Genomic DNA, 20,509 nt, shown 5'->3' on the forward strand with positions numbered 1-20,509 from the left:
GTAATCTGTTGTGTAGCAGGTCAACGCTGTACTACCACCATCATCCTCAATGGGAAATGTTTATTGCTCCTGTGGTTTGCATTGGGCTCAATGGCTTTCCTGTCTGCTGGGTGTATTCAGAGCAAATCTACCAAATTAAGCTTTTTTGAAGATGTGGGCACAGAGACACCTGAGACCATGCATCTCATTATGCACATAGGCAATGAGACGGCTCACCCGAGAGAGTACTGTGCACTCCTGCACAGTCGCACAGCTGCAGGCACTGATGCTTTGCAGCAGAAACTTTGGCTGGGGCACCAAAACAGCAAAGTGCAACTGAGACTTTACCTGAAGTGCAGCTTGGGGGAGTTTGTCTCTCTTGATAAATTAGGACCTACCATCCTGCATGGTTTGGTTTGAGATGCAGGTAAGCCAGAAAGCATTACAGTGGTCTGAAAGCATTACAGCTAAGTGTCTTACACATTTTTATCACGACTTGCCTTCAAAGGTTAAACCAAAATCTACTTTTCAGTGATGGCAGCAAGTCCCAAATTTTCAGCTTATGATTATACTGATTCTTTTGCCAATAAATAAGAACCTAAGTGCAGGCTTTGCTCTTTGGCTTTGCAGAAGCCTCCTTGATGCAACATGATCACTAACACAAGGAAGAGGTAAACGAGGAGGGGTGGAGATAGCTCTGCTTAACTAGTGAGAAAGCTCTCTGAAATCTGCTCAATTTAAATGCAACTTGTATCTCTTGCCCGGATTCTAAAGCATGAATTATTTTAAAGGACAGTGCTGCTATTGGTGCCCAAGGCTACTGATCTGAATCTGTGCCAGGCAGAACATTTACAACAGAAATAGTATGTAACTCTGAAATCAACATCCCTGGCCCCCAAAGAGCTTAGGAACCCATCCTGTGCATTTTGTACACCTCCTCGGCTTCAGTAAGCTAGTGATATTTATTACTTTAAAACATCCGTAAGTATTTGCAAGATAGAGGCCTGAGAGACTTCTTGTCCTTACTGCCATGCTGCAATATTTCATTGCACATTTGCTTTTCAGATCTTACACATTTTCCTCATGGGCATAATCCTAGGACTTTTCATTTCCCAGCAGCATAATTTTCACTGTCAGAGCTCAGCAGAGATTTGATGGGGTTTTTTTCTTTTTTTATCTTGTGACAGTTCAAGATTTAAAATGTCTTAATCCCCAGCAAAGATAAAACCAACATTTCAAATCTCAGAATCTCCCCTGGTGGACATGGGTTGAGTTATGGAGGCCACGAAAGTGCAGTCCTGGCTGGCTTAGACTTGCAGCCTGGCAGCAATTAAGGGAATAGGATAGCAGCCTGATTGCTCTGCGCGATCTTAGGGGGCTCTTAAACAAGAGGACAGTCCCTTGGCTTCCCACATAGTTTGGAGTGGCTTTAAGTTTGCTCATGCATTTGAACAAGCTGTCGAAGTTACTCTCCAACTAGAAATCACTACATGAAGCTCTGGGAGCACATTCCCAGCTTATCACCCATGTCTTCTCCCCTGAGAAACTTATGACAAACAGTTTTGGTTGTAAAGGTCTGATGTTCCTGATGCTGTGAGATTGATTTAGTCTGGGATGGAAAGTGCCCTGCATCTTTCCCTGTGAAATATGCACTATCCCAAATATTCAGGCTCAAACACGAAATGCATCGTGAGCAGCGGCCTGATGAAGTTTGCAGATATCCAGACAGCCCTACACTTGTATAGAGTGTTTATAAACATGAGTAAAATTCAAGTACAATACTGGTTGCTCAGAGCTGCAATTTGAACTTGAGCCAGGACTAATCTGAGAACTCATCAGTTTGATTAAAGCCTTTTGCACAGCTTGGCTAATCGTGTTGCAGTGCATCAATTTAGCTATTGTAGCCAAAAATATTTTTTGGATAAGCTGATTAAGTGTTGCTGGTAACTAGCTGTCAAGTAAATACCAGCATTAATCAAGGTACAGTAAAAAGCAGATACAGTTTTAAACGAAAATGGTAATTAACAAGATAATCTAGCAGTCTGTGATTGTTGGTGGATATCTTTTAAAAAATAAATCAACTATGTCAGTTTTCTGTGTGTTTCTCTGCATTGGAGGTTTAGCAGCACGTTTACATGTGTGTGACGGTTGTCTTTGCTCACACCCTTCCAGCTAAGGTTAGGGACTCTGGCCTGGAGCGGCGGTTTTGTGCCGTAGCACATGCCCTTCTCATGCTCCCAGCGAGCTGACAGGTGACATCAGGCAGCCATGTCACAGTCAGAGCAACATATGAAGTTACCCAGAGTGTGTTTCTTGCTCAGTGTATTGGATCCAACTCCACTCTCATCCTGGGGAACCTCTAGCTGTTCCTCCAGGAGTCTAAATCTCTTCAGAGAAATTATTGGAAAACAAATAGGTAAAGCGTCTGTCTTGGAAATTATGGAGTCGGCAGTGCTGCTTATCACTAGCTTCCTCTAATGTTTGAATTCTTGCTTTTTGACCTCAGTGATTTCTTTGTATTTGTTCATTTGCTTCCGAAGAAAAAAAAAAATCAGTTGGTAATCTGCTTCTTGCAGTCTTACGGAAATGCAATTGCAATAGAATCTCTATGAGGCACTGATACTCAGAATTGAAAGCTGCTCCCTGGATTTCACCAGCTCGACTGAGCAGCGCTGTGAGCTGCTCCTCTCGTTACCCATTGCAGTCTGTGTGGCAGTACGGTCCCCTGAGCTTCTACTGAGTCATTTGCCTGGCACAGCCCAGCATGCCACTCCTTTATTGTGATAGCTTGTTATTTTAAACCTCTCCTTTGTTGTTGCCATTTTTCATGTCTGCTCTGGAAATGCAATCATACAAGCAAGATGATTAAGCTGTCTTTAACCATCTCTGGTAGCTGAGTTGTTTTCATTCTGTAGTGTGTCTTGTTAGGCAACAAGTGAACTGCTATGTCATGCTATGCTAACATTTTATTTTTAAAATAGGATTTATCTTCCTACTAACAATCTTGTTTGAAAGAGAAATTTTTCTTGACTGTTCTTACTGGTGCAACTCATGTATCCTTACAATACTTTAAAAATAGAAAAAGAAATTGCATCTGGTGCTCACATATGGCAGAGTGCAATTGATCATGAGTTTAGTGCTGTGTGTGTAATGTAAGGCACTGCAAGTGAGCTAGGAAATGAGTGCGCAGTTTAGGATTATAGAGCACATTCTAGAAGCAGATAATAAATCAGAAGTGACATTTTAACCATGAAATCCTCTTCAGGCTCTGGCAAGTAGAGAATATGTGGGCTGCAGCTAAAAAGTGGCACTCGAGGAAACTGGGTGAGAGAGAGACAAATTAACTGAAGAAACTACCGGGGCCTGTAGTGGCTATCACATCTGAAACTTTAACTTCCCTCTGCTGTTTTCAGCATGCATTTAATTCCTTCTTGTAGTTAAACTCGTTCATAATTCCGTCCACATAACTCCATAGTTGAACACTGGCCATGGCTGTTGAGGCAGTAAAGCCTGGCATTATTTTTCTGTTCCCTCAGTGAAGCCAGGATTTCCTCCAATCATCTCACCTTTGGGCTCTGATCCTGCACTGTTGCAGTCGCAGACCTCTACCGTTAGCGTGAGTGAGGATGAATTCGGGCTGTGACGGTGCTGGCCCCAGCGCAGGGAGGTGATGGGGCAGTGCTGCAGGCGAATGCTCTGCACTGCTTTTTCCACAAGGGACATGGCCCTGGGGTCTTGCTGGGACAGTAGATGAGCAGGAACTGGCCCGGGGCATAACCTGGTTCAGGTTCCAGCAGCAAAAGCAAACGCTAGGCAAGATGACAATGGGAACCATGATGCAGCATCTGTTACTCGCTCCTTTCTGTACTCTCTCGCTCTCTACTGAATCCAGAAAAGCCACGTTTTTGTCCATTGGTTGTTCATGTTGGTTGGTACAGAGCACAGATCCCCTCCGCTTGCTGTGATGAGTGAAGACTTGGACAGCGGCAGATGATGGTGGACACAGTCCTTGGTTTAAGCAGCTTTGTCTAAGGTCAAACCATTCTCTGTCACCCTTTGGATAACTTGGTAGCAATCCCACAGGATCTGAGGGTCACTTGTGGTGTTCCCAGCTTTGGCGAGCTCAACTATTCCCTTACAAGCGGTATGTGTTGTATTTGTAGCAAGTGCCTGCTAATGAAGTTGTTCTCTCACCCATTGGGAAATGAGGGTTGTCCTTTGGGTAGGCTCTGATGTTGGGCACTCTCCAAAGGACTAACACCAAGGTCTCTCCACGGGACTGGTAGAGAAGGCCTCCAGCTGACTCTGCTGCTCCGGGGTAATGCCAGATGTCTGGTGGTTGCTGATGGATCTCAGAAGGCAGCAGAAGACTTAAAAGGAAGGTAGGAAACCCATCACGGTGCCTAGGGGTGAGGGCTGTGACAAGGAGAGCACTCAACCCACCATTATAGAATCATAGAATAGTTTGGGTTGGAAGGGACCTTTAAAGGTCATCTAGTCCAACTCCCCATGCAATGAGCAGGGACATCTTCAAGTAGATCAGGTTGCTCAGAGCCCCGTCCAACCTGACCTTGAATGTTTCCAGGGATGGGCATCTACCACCTCTCTGGTCAACTGTGATGGGTGCACTTAACCCCTTAACCAAACAGTAGTTTGGTACAGGCTCCAAAGGAGGCAAAGGCCTGAGCCGTAGCCGGGCCAAGAACTCCTCTAGTTCTGTACTCTGTACTCTGAAAACCCACAAAGGAGCAGAGTGACACAGTGAGCATCAATGCATATGAGCTTGGAACACCGATTATGCGATTAATGCATGAATAACAGGTGGCTTTTCCAAGACTCATTTACCAAGGAACAAAGGAAGTTGTGGGTACAAGGAGTCTCATGCATAGCTTTCCATCGCATAGGATTTGACTATGAGCCAACCACTTTATTCCATAAGTATGACAGCTTAAGTGAGCCTTCTTTGAGCACTCCCTGTTAGGCAGCGTGGCTGCATGGCGGTGATCTCCCCTTGAGCTGGGATGCCTCTCAAGGTTGCTCCTTGAGGCAGAGAGGCCTTTTACCAATGGCAGATCTTTGGATAAGTCCAAGTTGAGCTCTCCCTGAATTGCAGCTGGATTGCACGCACGGTGACTCTTCCCTTGAGCAGGGACGCCTCTCAAGGTTTGAGATTCCCTACCTGGGACTAAGAGATCCTTTCTTGCCCAAGGTGGGGAGATCCCTTACTTGCAACAGATCCTTGGTAAGTGACTGATAGCATGCTGAACTAATATTAATGAAATGTTACTAATCCATGTAGCTATTAAATATTAATTACTATAAACTTTGTACAGATAATTCTATTAGACATAAACCATTGTCCAAGTCAGACTAAGATTGGACCTAGCCGCACCTAAGCTCCATCAGGAGTTTAGAAAGCAAGGGGGTCCACTCTGAACCTCATGACTCAACGGGAGAAGACCCTTTGTGTCTCCGGTCTTCTGTACGAGTCATCGTAACTCCATTCTAACTCAATTTTCCTTTGTATGTTTCTCCATACAGTAATTAATAAGGTGAACCTTGCCATCAAACTTACTGAACTGTGGCAAACCCCTGTTTTAGTTTAAAACCATTATCCCTTGTCCTGTCACAACAGGTCCTACTAAAAAGTTTGTCCTCATCTTTCTTATAAGCCCCCTTTAAGTATTGAAAGGCCGCAATAAGGTCTCCCTGGAGCCTTCCCTTCTCCAGGCTGAACAACCCCAGCTCTCTCAGCCTTTCTTATGGCCTGAGCTTAATCCCTGTGGCTGCTGTATCTGGGGGTATTCCCTCCAAGATCTGGGATAATGGAGTACTTCTGGTTTCATGTGAAACATCTGGGATTTCACTTGGTCATTTCAGAGGAATGGATGCTAATTACAGAGGCAGCATGGCTGTGGCAGATGTCAGGGCTGAGTGGCATTGCCAGGAAGGGCGCGAGGCAGAGCAGGTAACGCAGCTGAGCTTGTAACCCCTCGTGTCCCCTGGACAGACCTGCCCCAGCAGGACCTGGAGCAGTGGTGATATCTGCACTTCCGAGCTCATCCTTGGTGTCCTGGGCTCTGACCTTATTAGTCGATGGGATTTCATTATGGTCAGGAGTGTAGCAGAATATGTACGATAGTGCAATGCCATGACTTCAGCAAATACCTTCCTTTTTTTTCCTGCTTTCAATAAAAGGTTGGACATGATTGCTCTGCCGTGTTCTTGGCTCTCCCATTCAGTATCTTCTATTGGGAGTGGAGCTGCTCATTCATCCCCTAAATTATTCCCTGAAGGACGCTATTGCAAATGCAGCCCTGTACGCTGTTTTGACAGAGGTCAAGGGAGGCTTATCAAAACCGCATCTTACAGATAAAATAGAAAGGAGTCTCTTTCAGGCAACTAGGCCCTTGGTCTGTATCCAAAGCTATGATCAGAGCAGTGCTTTTAAAGACTTGGGCGCAAGGAGTTCTTTTAGCATTGGTGGTTGCCCCCATTCCTGGGATTAAATGCCTTTTGTTCTTATTCCATCTTGTATAACTGAAGTCTCTGCAGTGTGCCAGCTTTAAAAAGCTGAGTACTGTTTCCCTGCATGAGAGCAGGGTTATAGTGCCTGCATAAAAGCTAAGGGGTTCCCAGCTCTGCCACAGAAGCACCTCCAGAATGGGCACCTAAGGGAAAACTGCACCTATCCAGTGTTCTTAGAAAGCAGCCCGTACCTCCAGGCAGCATGAAAAGGCTCAGCTAAATCTGCTCTTCCTATTGTCTGTATAGTGTCTGTCTGTTCTAGTAATGCACAAGTTTGCATGAAAACATTATCTCTTCTTCCTTAAGAATTCATCATTTGTGCCTCTGCTTATTCCCCACATGAAGTCATAATCCTCTATTTACGATATCACAATGGGTTGCTGTGGAAATGATTACTAATATTAATAACCCAAAGAGGATGACATCAGTTAGGGAATTAGCAGAAAGTGCAGATGAATGCTGACTTTTCTGTAATGCAGCAACAAAGAAATGTTAGTGAAATCCAGAAATTGACAACTTGCCCCTAAAAATAAAAAGTAAAAAAATGAGACTTCACTACTCTCAGCCTTATAGATAGGAAAATTAGTCAATTTATAAAATTCTGTGCACCTTCCTTTAGCTCCTTCTGATTTTCCATTACTTTATGAATTAGGGGTGTACGGCATCTTGGAGGACGCAGGTTTCACTGAGTACCAGATGACCTGCTACTTTAAAAAGGCAACTAGTTGTGTTTTTCTTTTAATTAAGGTTAGATGTTGTAATAAACGTCCTGTGCTTAACTGAGTGTCAGTGCTGTTCAGTTTTCATATATGCAGAAAAATCTACCCTTTTGGAAGATACAGACTCGAAAGTATATATTTAGTTTAAAGGATGAGGAAAGTGTCCCTTTCAATACATATGTCATCACCAGGAAGGCTGTCAGCCACAGGAGCTGGGTCAGAGGCTGACTGAGAAGATGTCATTTGACTTGCGTAAATGGGGACTCATGTTTCTATTCCTTTGCTGCTTTTTTTTCTTTGACTATTCTCTCCCTGGGTTCCTGTTCCAAAAGACAGGATGTTTGTCCTCTCGCCTTCTGGACTGAAGGTGACAGCACACGTAAGCCACTTCCTTTTCCCCTCCTCAAGTCGTGGTTTCCCTTTGCGGCCATCCTTGGGCAGAGCTGGCAGGCAGGTGACAGCACGGCCGTGACGCAAGGTGGTTCAGAGGGGCAGAGCAGCACAGCGTGTGTGTGAATGCCACGTGGTACCTGTCACATCTGTGGTGATGCAAAAGGTGTCCTGCACCAGGAAGAGCCGAGAAGCAGGGTGGGAGAGGTTGCTTAAAGAACTCTACCTTCTAGAAAACATGACTGAGAGGGTGCAGCAGGGAGGAGAAGCCCAAAGCCCAGTTGCTGAGATTGTGGGTGGTAGGTGGAAATTAAAGAAATGCTCTGGCTGTGCGTGGGCTAAGAAATTTGGTGTATTGACCATGGCAGACTGGGGCGTTGCTGGTTTCAAACAGATCTAGAATGCAGTTTGCATCCATAGGATCTATCCTATCCTATATCTCTAGCAGACTTTTCAGTACCTGACAAGTAGATCATTCTACTGTGATTTATGCTGCTCAAAGTAGCTGTCTTGTCCCCTTCCTACTGAGTCTACCCCGCTGTTGTCTCTCCTGCTTGTCTGCATTTCAGGGCTGATGCTCCTTATAGATCTTGACATTCAAGAAGATTGCTGGCTTTTCCAGCTCTGTGCTTCTGTCCCCTCTGGTCAGCCTGGCCAACTGTTTACAGTCACTGTTGTTACTGCTGCATTTCAAGGAAACTGAGAATCCATTGAGTAGTGTGGTTTGTATGGCAGGCTGAGTCCCTGCACCCAGGTGTGTAGCACCATGGCAGAGCTCTCCAGCCCCACTCTGTCCCGCATTTTCTTGTGTTGAACCCTAAGGCTGCTACTTTCCCTCTCCAGTGCCAACTGTTTCTCCAAATATGAAAAAGCGAGGAAGGAACTTAATAGACAGAGGCAGGGCAATAAAACAATGAATGAGATGCAGTGTAGATAAGTGTAAGGTGATGTGCAGCAAGGGACAGGGAGAAGGATGATGTGAACATCACATATGAAATAATGTGCTCTGACTGATCGTTACCACAGAAATAAGATCCTGGGCTTGTTGAAATTGCCAGCTCAGCTGAAAGCCTAATGAAGAACATCCTTATGCCACTGATTAAAGCTGTGGTGCATCTGCGTGTTGGCTGTTGTGTGCACTTTGCATGCATGATCCCTTCGTTGCAAAAAAGATAGAGTAGAACTGGAAAGATTCAGAAAAGGGCAAAAAGGATGAGCAGATGCCTGGAACACCTTGCCTGAGGAGACAAACTAAGCAAGCTATGACTATAATCTAAAAAAGAGACAACTAAGAGGGGATGATAGATGCCTATGAAATCAGGAGTGATGCGGAAGGGTTGACTGGGGATCAATTGTTTGCTGTCTCTCCCAGTGCAAGAACCAGGGGAGTGCTAAAGGCAAGGGGCAAGTTCAAAAAAGAAATGTAGTCTCCAGTCCCTGTCTTAGGATCCAGAAGTAGGATATTGTCACTTCTAACGTGGGGCTGGAGGCCCACATCATGCAGCACTAAAGAAGCATTTCCAGGTTCTACAAGCATGAAAAAATGGCAGGTTTGGTAATCAGAGGTATTTTCCAGGTAGTGAGCAATAATTTACCTTTTTCAGTCCTCCCTCCAGGTGGCAATGTACTGGCCAAGTGCCTGCCCTCATCTTTTGCCTTAAGTATGCAAGGGCATCAGTCTGCTGTCGTTCCCAGACAAGTGGTCCTTCCTCCAAGCAGAAGAGAAGCACGCTGTCCTCCAAACTCCCAGCCAACCTGGGGGGATGTGACTTGCATACTGCTGAGTAATTCTTCTCATCAGTGTTAGTTGCCCTGCACCACAAGAGACTTAATCTTCATCGTTGCAGGCAAAGTCTTGATGTAGCTTAATCTTTTCTCACAACTTGCAATCTCCTGGATTAAAATCTCCCAATTTGCACTGTACGCCAGGGCAAATGTTACTTAAGCATCAGTGTAAACCAGACCAAACTTTAATGTGCTTGGAAAGAAGGAAAAGATGGGATGGAAAAAATATCTTCAATAGTTTTAAGTCAATAGTTTTCTTTTAAGAATACTGTGACTTGAAGGATTTAGGACAAGATAGCTGAAATCTGGTGAGGGAATGATCCTGTGGGTGTGGGGTTACATGCATTTGACTTGGGCTTAGGTTTGTTTCTTCTTCTAAATGTTGGGGGCTAGGGGACAGGAGCTAATCAAAACAAAAATCAGACCCTGAAAATCTGCACTTCTGCTTCTCTGTTGACATGACACAGGCATTTTTAAGTGCAGTGTTCATTGCCATGTTAACAAGAGGAACACTCACTGTATATTTGGTTTTGCTTGTGTCTCCAACAGCCCACAAAGGCATGTTGCAGGTGTGGTGGGTTTGGTCGCTGTCTGTCCCGCAGCAATCTTGATGCGAGTAGGTCCCGGATGGCAGCCGGGCTCAGACAAGGGCCGTCCTCATGGAGGGGGAAAATTTGTAACTAGGCTTGGCCTGGTTTAAAAGTGCATGTGATCATCTTGACTCTGTCAGTGATAATAGGCCCTAAACACATATGCATTTTTCCTTCATGCATAATGCTGCTTCATATTTAGGATTATTTAGCTTATCCATTACCTCAGTTGTCGGAGGACACACTGTAAAAGAAAAACTATAGAAAAGGCATTTTAGGCTATGCGAATGACTTCAACATAAGGAAAGCATGACTAAGGGCTGAGAGAATGTGCAATGAAAATCACCCTCTTCAGGCTGAAGAAAATTCCCAGAAAAACTAGGCATGCGGGAAATGCCTGGCTCTTAACGTAGCTGGTCGTACAATGTTTGTGGGCAGAAAGCCAGCCCTCCGCAAACACATTGTGCGAGCACTATAGTCTTTGTAAACTTGTCACTTCCAAAAAATATGTATTTCTATCTGATAGAAAATACAATCAAAGGACCTTGTTTTTATCTCCTTGTCTGCCCTGGAATCCTGTCTGGCCAGGCACATGTGTGCCATGACTTTACATAATAGAAATATGGAAAACCCCACAAGTCTTTAAAATAACCTGATTGCAACATATCAGTGTGTTTCTGCTGCATCCAGAGCCTCCCTATCGGGCAGCTTTGGGGTGTTATTGCCACGGTGCTCTCACTTTCCCACTCATTTTTTTTCTCCTCATTTATTTCTGAATTAATTCAGCCACAACTTCTGTGCTTTTTAATCTTGAAAACAATCCTCCTAATGTGCCCTCCCGTCACGTCCCAGGCTTCCCAAAGCTGGTTCATGCCTCATGCTGGCACGGCTAAAGCCCTGCCACTTCTTCTTCATTTCTGCTTGCTGCTGGTGTTCTCACTTCAGCACTTTGCAGAAGCGAATGAATGGGAGATGTGTCCATACCCTTCTGCTTAAGAATTTATTTGTAATTTCATATGGAAATGTTACACAGTAATTAATAATATATTTCTGATGAATGAGCTGTTCCTACAGAAAACCTACAATATTGGGATTCTGTTGCCAACAAGGACTGGAGAAAGCACAACTGTTTGGGAGCTGAGCGAAATCCAGGCATGGTGGCTTTTCCTCCACTGATACATGTATTTCAGTGCAGATTTAATAAATGCGTTTCCTTAATCCAGACTTAAAAAGATTATGTAGGGAAGAAAAGAGAAGCTGCAGGTAGAGGACGAGTCTGCTGGCTCTGGTTACCAGGGAGAAGAATTGCACTGGGTGTGAGCATGTCACCTGCTGCTAGATGTCTGCGGCATCAAGGAAAGCGTAATAAAATACGTCTTGGCAACATAACGGAAACAAAATTATAAATAGGAAAGTCAACCATGGTAAGCACAGTAATAAAAATACATCCGGTGAAGTAAAGGTGCAAGGATTTTTCCCCAGAAAAACACATTAACCTTTTACGGAGGTAGATGTGACCTTGGGAACTCAGGAAAGTTTCATAACTTCAGAAGGAACAAGAAATGACAATATGATAACACTTCCTCAAGAATGCACGGCATTCCTCGTTGTGAGTTTCATGTTCTCTGCGGGATGTGGATGACTCAGGCTACAATAAGAAAAATGTATCCAGACCTATAAAGGAATTACTGTAGGTGTGTGCAAGCGTAGGTTGCTTTGTTGCTTCCCAATATGTTGTAGAGCCTCATTATAATTCAGTTCCATACAATATTTTTTAATGAATGAGGAGTAGTACAAATGAACTTGCAAATAATTTAAAGATTAATTTAACTGTGACTAAAATCAAAGTCTGCTCTCTGCTACGTCATGTAAACCTGTGGGGTTTCCCTGAGAAGGAAATTTAGTTGAAAAATTTTGTTACCAGAATACCACTTTATTTTTAAGATAATATTGGCATGAGTATTTTTAAGCTGAAAAAAACCCCTTTTCTTTCTGTTTGCGTCTTTGCAATGAATGTGGGAACGTAGAAGGGCTAGGAGAGAAACTGGAACACTTGAATTTGCTTAGGCTTTCAGTAGGACCAAAGTTTTTGACTTTGAGCTTTGTTCACTTCTGAGTCATTCTAGGTCTCTGTCAGGGTGAAGCTGATGTAAAGCTGGAACAGTACAATGGGGAGTCAGGCGTCTTGTCTCCAGGCTTTTCCCATCTTTATTTAAAAGTTGAGCCTGATCCAAAACTTGGGATCTCAGGCTTCTCATGTGCTGAGAGTCTCTGCCTCTGAAATTCCAGCCAGGATCCAAATTTGTGTATGAGCTCTATATTTATAAACCAAACTTCTGAAACCCACCAGCTCTACTGTTCTGAGATTATTGTGTTGTCCCCTTGGGAACGAGGATTAGCGCAGACGTGCCTTCTTGCTCCCTAGCACAGGTGCTTAGTGAAAGCGTAACTGCTTGGAAAGCAGAAAGGAGATCCTTGAAAAGAATTAAGATTGGGCTGATATCCAGGCTGGGAACTGTTCCTGTCCTGTTTGTGTTAATTCATGCTCATTTTATAAATATTGAATGATGGCTGCTTTTTTTGAAGGTGCTGAGCACCTATAGTTTCCATCAATGCAAGCAAAAGTTTTGCATACTCAGTGTGCATTCCTTAAGGAAAAGACCCCACTGACGATACTTAGAGTGCCCTGCTTAATCCTGCCGCTTGCAGGAACCATTTCACAAAGGTTTTCTACTACTTATTTCAGTTGGAGTTACATCCTTCCTTGAAGGGCAGAGATGAAAAGAGATCTTCTTACTTCCTGCATAGCAAAATGGCTTTTGGCTGACTTGGCAATCTCAATTAGCTATTTTTTGAAGGCTCTGTTCTCCCATTTGTTTGGGGCTTCTAATGTTTTTAGTCTAAATAGCTGTGCTTTGTGTCTCCCGGCAGACCATGCAACAGATGAGCGACCACCGCTACGACAAGCTGACGGTGCCCGATGATGCCGCAGCAAACTGCATCTACTTAAACATTCCCAGCAAAGGCCATGTCCTGCTGCACCGAGCCCCCGAGGAGTACCCGGAGAGCGCGAAGGTGAGAGCTGCGCTGAGCGTGCCTGGGAGACCCCCAGCATCCCGGCCTCGCCGGGAAGTTGGTGGGAACTGAAATCAGGTGCTTTCCAGAATGGACTGTTGTATCCCATCATGGAAATACCAGATGGCGAAAGGTCGGAGGCCTGGGCTCTGTTCTCATCTGCACAACTGATGTAATTACTTAGTCTCTTGTGCCCCTGGTGCTTCTTCTGCATAACTGGATGTAGCAACAGCTCCCCTCGCTGCAGTATTGATGTGTGTGAATCCCATAGCCAGAAGGCCACACACACTGTAAATGTTAGTGTTGATTACAAATGATGAGACGGCTTAGCACCTGCTGATAAATCCATGCCTGTTCATTCTGTAAATACTTAGAGAAAAGGGAAAACAGAGAGGCATAAAGTGTAATGATTTCTGTTCCATTTTCTTTCCTAAACAGGTATTTGAAAAACTGAAGGACCACATGCTGATCCCAATAGCCAACACAGAACTGGAGAAAGTAGATGGGGCCCTCACCTGTTGCTCTGTGCTTATTAACAAAACTTCAGAATTATGAGTTTACAGAGTCCCTCCCTTGTAACTGGCAATAATGTTACACACAAGGTAGACGAATCTGTATCCACACTTTTATTGTTTTTATTGACAATCTACTGTACCACTGTGCTACTAACCCTTGTTTACAAATTTTTTGCTTTGTGTATTTTTATTATGTCCTTGCAGATGGTATTTAAGGTGGATGTATGGTTTGGGGGGCACATAACTCTGAAGTATGTTAGTCCCATGGGCTAGCAGAAGACAATTATAATGGCTAACCCCTAGCTTTAGTGATTTAACATATCTGTGTGAAAATTTTATGAAAACCAACTAATTCTCAACATTTCAAGCACCTCTTTTGTCTTTACACTGTTCCCTTCTCCTGTCTATTTCTTTTGCTTTCTTGCTCTGCATCTGTCTTTCCTTCCTCGGTCCTCTTTACTTTCAGTGATGCAAGGTATCAGGGGGGACTGAAGAAGACTCAGTGGGCTCATGAACTTGGTACCTTGTGTGGTAGGGAAGCTTTCCGTACACTAGCTGGAACAGTGGGCAATGGACTGTGCTCAGTCTTGGCCATATCACATTGCTGCTGCTGGGCAGAGTTGTGGCTGGAATCAGTTTCAGATGCCAGGTAGCAATTTCGGAAAAAGCTTCCTCCGACGGGAGCATTCAAGGGCAACATCTGCCTGGGAAACTTGAATGACAGAAAAAGAGAGAGTAGTGCAGCCACACAAGATACATCCTGCAAGTTCAGGTCCCAGTTTGCTGCTAGTGCTGTGACTTTCAATTTAGTGAGAATGGAAGAGGAGTCTTTAAAAAGGCCAGATCCCAGGGAGCACCCGGACCACAAAAATGAAAGACTGAGATGCTTTTGGAAAAGTTAAACCTACAAAATTAATCTAAAATTTGGGGGTTTTAAATTTTCTGTTTACTTTTTTATTTATTTCTGTCTCTCCTTTCTGTTTTCTCCTCTTTTGGAGGCCACTTACTAGAAAAATTCAAAAGAAAAGGGTGATAGAAGGAGTTGAAGGACAGCTATTCCTGGATTATGCTCATGAATAAGGAAAGCTATTTTTTCCTGAAAGATTGGCATTTGTACTTTATCTGCCCTTGGGGCAGTTTTCCTTGGAACGATAACCATCTTATTTTTTTTAATTGCATGAATGTTTACTGTGGTATTCCATTAAAACAAATGTAATTTTTGTAGCAAATTCCACAGCATGTTTACCCACTGAGTCATACTTTTTTTTCCACCACAGTAAAGTGAAGCATACCCCATTGTATTCACATGCTTCTCGTTAAATCATTTGTAAACTAAGGATGGAGAAATTCCCAAACAGAGGCAGTAGTGGGAACTCTTCAGAGACTGACAAATAGGCTGAACATGTTATCAACTTCCTAGACATCTCCTCCACCTTTCCTGAACCACTTGTGGCGTGTTGCTAAGGTACAGTAGGAAGCGAGCGGGGGGTGCTCAGGCAATGTGGTCTGCAGGAAAGCAAACAGTATTAACTGAGCGCACACTTGGATATCCTTTGGAAACCTGCGTGCTTTTTTGTGCAGTCATAAGGGAGGAAACACAAGTACTCATATCCGTAGGTATTCCTCAGCGTCTCTCTCAGTTCATCTCAGTGGCTAATGAGGAGAAAGCCTCCTGGCAGTTACCAGAATACATCTGATGCTTTGTAGGCACACTGTATGTTGCGATGACATGAGGTATCACGAGGGAGAGAGCAATGACAAGCTAATATAATGTATGTGAAAAGAGAGCATGTCCCAAAGGAAGTCTTTAGCCAGCCAAACAGCAAGTGCTGTTTTTATAGCTGTGTGCTGTCCCAAAGGGTTCTCCTAATGTTTCCCCTTTGTCTCCTCCATTCCCATGCGCCATCATTTAAGCCTGACCCAGGTGATCAGGCTCTAAGGATGTAAACATTGCAGTGGGGAATCTCTTTTTCTACCTTCCCATGGTGCTTTTTAAATATCTGATAAAGCATCTTGTATTTTAAAATGACTTGACATTAAACAAAGATTTTTGTGCCAAAAAATGACCCTGCAGTATTTAACTGTGACCTTCTAGAGGCAAGCTGGACTCTTGTTAAAAACCTATGCAGCTGTGGGAGCTGTCATACAAAGCTGGAACAGAATCCCCCCGACCTGTCCATGTACTTCCTGGGGCCTGGCCCCCATCCATGTCCTTCAGTCCCTCTGCCCTCCTCTCACTAGGGAGCTAGAGCATCCAGCTACACTGGGACAGCGTTAGGCTGGGGGATTTCTATTCAATTTCTCTCTCAAACTTTCTGTTGTGGTGGTGGTGGTGGGTGTGTTTTTTTAATTTCCACCCTCTCTCACCTTTCACCTGTCTCTCTCTTCCTCAGACTCTCATTTCTAGTTTATGGCATGATGAGCACTTCTCTTCTAACCCCAAGTGATTTTGCCTTCTGTTGCCTCCTACTATAGTTCTCCTACTTGAGTCATCTTTTTCTGTACTCCTCCCTCTTCACTGTTCACTCCAAAGTATCCCAACCCACGGTGGACTATCCTAAACTCACTCCCTCCTTGAATAGGTGCCAGGAGGGAGGAGAAACTGAGGGGTCCACTTTGGCTCTGAGCGACTTCTTTTGAGCTGAAAGCATGACTGTCAACAGGAGCTATAGATCCAGAGAGTGACAAGGGTGACTCCTCTTTAGGATTACTCCAGAAAAGAGAAACATTTGTGGTGGACATGTTGATATCTTGTGTCCCTGAAAGCAATAGAATAGGTGACAGTGAATTCCCCTGGCTCCCCAAGGGAGGGAGAGGGGGAGTTGGGATCTCAGAGCTGAGAAACATCTGTGTTGACAGAGAGGTTGGTCTTTCACCTATTGCTATTTAGATTTCCTTGCCTTCAAGGCTGCATTTTCGTATACAGAAAGAGCAAGGGAGTGGCTGAGGGACCTGAATTCCCTCAGGTGATGATTTCAAGTTGTATTCAAACTGTCTAACTTCAGGCACAGAATTTAGGTGCTCTAAATCACACCTGCTTTCTCTCTGTTGGTCTGAGTAGGTATCATAGCCTCCTAACATAGACGCTCTAAATTACACTTTAGCCTGATGCCAAAAGTTACCTAAGCTGGTTAGTGGGATTGCCCTCACCTCTCTGCTTTTAGTGTTATTCTTTATTATGGCATTATAAAGCAAAAACATTAAGAGCACTTCAGTTTGCGCATTTGCAGTATGGTACTAAGAACTAAAATCATGCCAAATGCTTCTTGTTCTTGCTGTTTGCTATTTTTTCTGTTGCCCAAACGAAGAATTCAGTTGTGAGGACATTTCTGCTGTGATACATATGCATCTAATGGGCATCCTGTACATCTTATCACCAGAACATTTCTCAGATGCCTGATATAAACCATCATCCTTGATTAATATAAATAATAAAATCCCAAACCAAAAAAGGAGATGAGACACTGAACACTAATAGCTGCCCACATAAAACACTTGATAACAACTGTCAGGCTATATGACATAGCAGGCCAGTGCAGAAGTTCTTGTGGTTAATAGCTCAGCAATGGGGCTTGAATTACTCATCAAAGGTTTTTTTTCCTTTGAGCAATCAGTTTAGCTCAGTTCAAATGAAAGAGCTACAGTGTGCATTATAGATCTTTCATGGGTGTTGTCTTTGCTGAGAGTTTAGGGAGAGCTGTGATACGTGGGTTGTTTTCTTCACCAGAATGTGAATACAGTGTCTCTCTCTGCAATGAAAATGTGAATGCATACTGTACCTTACAAGATAAACTTGAATTCTTCCATTTCTGCATTTTCGTCTTTTCCGTGCTAATATACTCCTTTTTGGTCTTAAATAGATGCCACTGTATGAAGCTATGCTCTGATTTTTTGGTGATTTCCATGTAATAGGTACAGAGCTCATAGCCAACACTATGTCCAGTTTTAAAAACAAAAAGTCAGTGCACAGAATGCTGTTTGTTCACAACAAATTAGGGATGAAATATGGAAAAAAATGAGCTTTTGATTTCATTCAACTTCTTACACATTATATCAATGAAGTCAGAGCCAAATTACTTTGATAGAAAACATCAGCATTCACATGGAACCATTTTGGGAAAATAATTTACTCTAAGATTCTCTATTTTTGCTTTTATCAATGAGGAAGCTGAAAAGATAAGATTGCTTGAAGAATGGTATTTGTTAAGTGATTGTGAACAAAGTATCATTGGACCTCATGTATTTTCAGAAAAGTTTTAACTGGACGTATGTAACTTGTATAGAGTTGCATGTGAATCGTGTTAGTCACTGTTTTACGTTGTATTGTTCTGCAGTGCACAAATATGACTACTGAACACAGAAGTGTGACATTTCATTAAACTTAAAATCTTGTTGCAGGATATAGTTCCCCACTTTTTGTGCCAAAAACATCGATACATTCCATAATCTGTTCTAATAGAGGTTTGCACTTTGATTTTTTTTTTGGTGACTCTTGCAGTTTCAATACTATATATCCCCATCATGAAGGAATAAAGTGTCAGTTGTACTGTGCACTGTGTAGTTTTTGCCTCTTGTTTTGAAACTGAAAGCATATGCATTTAATTTAATACTGTTTCATGCCATCTTTTTATTTGGAAGCTTGTTACGTGCCTAGAAATAAAGCCAGTTATAGACACTAGTGCTAAAACCTTTAAGCCTGTTAGAAGAAATCTTGACTCTTTAAAAACAAATCATGATTTTAGACTCTACATTTAAGAATAATGTATAGAGAGGGGATACTGCCTATGTGTTCTAGATACAATAGTTGTGACTAAATTTTATTATTGTCCAAGATAACTAAACAGATGCTACTGTAGTATAGTATTTTCTCTGTAGTTCCTGTATTTATTGTAAGTTACAAAAGGTGACACTACAGAGGTTTACTGGCATGACCGTTAAGGTTAAATTATTCACGTAGCTCTTGTGTCTTTTCTCCCCCAGGATGTCGAGAGCTGACTACATTTCAGACATGGCTTTGTGGTAACATGACAGATGGTCGCATGTTTTATATCTAAATACTACTTGTTGTGTGCTATGAATAGTGCATGTGGGGCTAATCTCTGCTTGTACCCTTGTGCTCTAATATCATTAGGTTATGATATTAGGATTAACCATCTCAGGAGGCAGCGCAGTTACCCCAGGCTTCGTGGACGTGTGCGTTAAGTGCTCGTGGGCCTTCAGTGCCACCTCGTGGCAATCCAAGATTCAATTGTTCAAGGCCTCCGTACTGTCGCTTCAACTTTTAAGAAACCCGACATAAATTAACAGTACTGTAGCAAAAGAATTACATAACTTCCAAACTGTACAGCTTTGCTAGTAACAGGACTTTAAACAAACCATAATCTAATACTCTTCTTGCTGGAGAAGCAGGGACAAGGAAAGATTTCATTAGGGCTGATATAAATACAGCCTTTGTACTAATTTAACTACACGGGTTAAAAGTATGATTTTTTTTATACAAATATATTTAAATCAGTGCTATGTCTAATGTGGATACATTTATCTTTGTGAAATTAATATAGTAAACTACTGCATTTACATGCATCTTTGTGTACCCATAGCTACAGGAGAGTTCGTACCAATTTACTTGAATTTGTTTCTAAATGGCAATAATTAAAAATAACAAAAGCTATACAAGCCACTCCTACGTGCCACGTTAAGAAGTTCCTCATAGAATATCAAAGCTTTCAAAAGCAAAAGCATAATAGTAATGCAAAAAGGAGCGTCCTTTGCAAAATTTAGCTGTAGAATATTACTTCAGCAAGTAGAGACTTCTTCACTTGGGTGTATGAATTCACTCTCCACTGTAAGTACATCCTGCCAAAAAAGCATCAGTCACAGTCCCCTGCATCGTAAAGTCCAGACATTCTGATGCTCTCTGCAACCTCACCCCCAAAAATTCACGAGCTGTAGGTTGATTGCTGTGGGTTTGTAGTTGAAAACATGCCATTGGTAGCTGCAGATACGCATTCAGTTTGGGCAAGGCCCTCGATCTGGATCTGTAACTGAAGCAAACTCTTTTGCTTCTCTCTGCCTGGCAGTTCTCCTCCTCCTCTCTAGGGAGTTGTGGGTGTAGAGCCCCGCTGCTCTCACAGGGGCCAGCTGGGGTGTCCTGCCAGCTCCAAAAAGGGGTTGTCCTGAGGCAGGACCCAGAGCCTTGAGTAAGGACCAGGAGGCAGAATGGGATGGGAGCACATGAAGCTCCCCGGTAGAGGCCCCTGCTCTGCAGTAAGGACAGGCTGCCTGCAGAGGGGTTGGTCAATGAGGGCAGAGGGGGAAGAAAACCTAGAGCCTGCCACAGCTCTGAAAAGCCGACTGACCTCTTCTCACAAACTGTGACAGCACTACAACATTTTCTAGGACCAATACTGTTAAAGATTTGAACAGCTCTGGGTTGTAAGCAGTTTCCAAAACTTATTTGGAAATTCACTCTAGAAATTTATTCTAGATGGACGTTACATGTGTACATACTCATAAAACTAATGCAGTGTCCAAAATCTTCCCAGCTTCCTTGAAAGAATTTCTCTCTTACTCGCTCTTTATCTCACTTCTTAATATTGAACTGATGTTAACCTCCTGAAACGAGTTTCATGCTGAGAGTAGTCTTCTTCCAGCTGCCTGGACCATTAAATCCTGTTAGGTTTTATCGGTATTAAGTCTGCTAAAATATATTCTATTCTTGTATTCTCTAACCACATGCTCTTTTCCTGATCACTAAAGTTAATTCACTTCAGTTTGTCTCACACATGGCTCAGGAATCCAGAAGCCTAACCCTCCAGACATCGCATGGCTTTGAACTGCACCTCTCGCTGAGCAAGGTTATTAACAAATAGTCTAAATCTAGAATGCATGATAGCTATTTTTATCAGCAGTGTTGTACAGAGCCAGC

The 20,509-nt window shown here is 43.1% G+C and overlaps 1 protein-coding gene across 5 annotated transcripts in view; it reads left to right on the forward strand.

Moving 5' to 3' along the window:
• The window catches only part of DDAH1 (dimethylarginine dimethylaminohydrolase 1), a 112,900-nt gene that overhangs the window by 85,928 nt on the left and 6,463 nt on the right, over positions 1-20,509 (forward strand). For 4 of the 5 annotated variants that reach the window (XM_075508473.1, XM_075508469.1, XM_075508472.1 and 1 more), the window contains 2 exons: positions 12,923-13,066; positions 13,505-18,132. In XM_075508473.1, coding sequence (XP_075364588.1) covers positions 12,923-13,066; positions 13,505-13,621 — 261 coding nt within the window. In that variant the 3' untranslated portion in view covers positions 13,622-18,132. Of the gene's footprint in view, positions 1-12,922; positions 13,067-13,504; positions 18,133-20,509 lie in introns of those variants that run through there. The other variant, XM_075508470.1, reaches the window with a different exon arrangement.

The sequence above is a fragment of the Mycteria americana genome, chromosome 7, assembly GCF_035582795.1.
Source record: "Mycteria americana isolate JAX WOST 10 ecotype Jacksonville Zoo and Gardens chromosome 7, USCA_MyAme_1.0, whole genome shotgun sequence".
Classification (NCBI taxonomy): Eukaryota; Metazoa; Chordata; class Aves; order Ciconiiformes; family Ciconiidae; genus Mycteria; species Mycteria americana.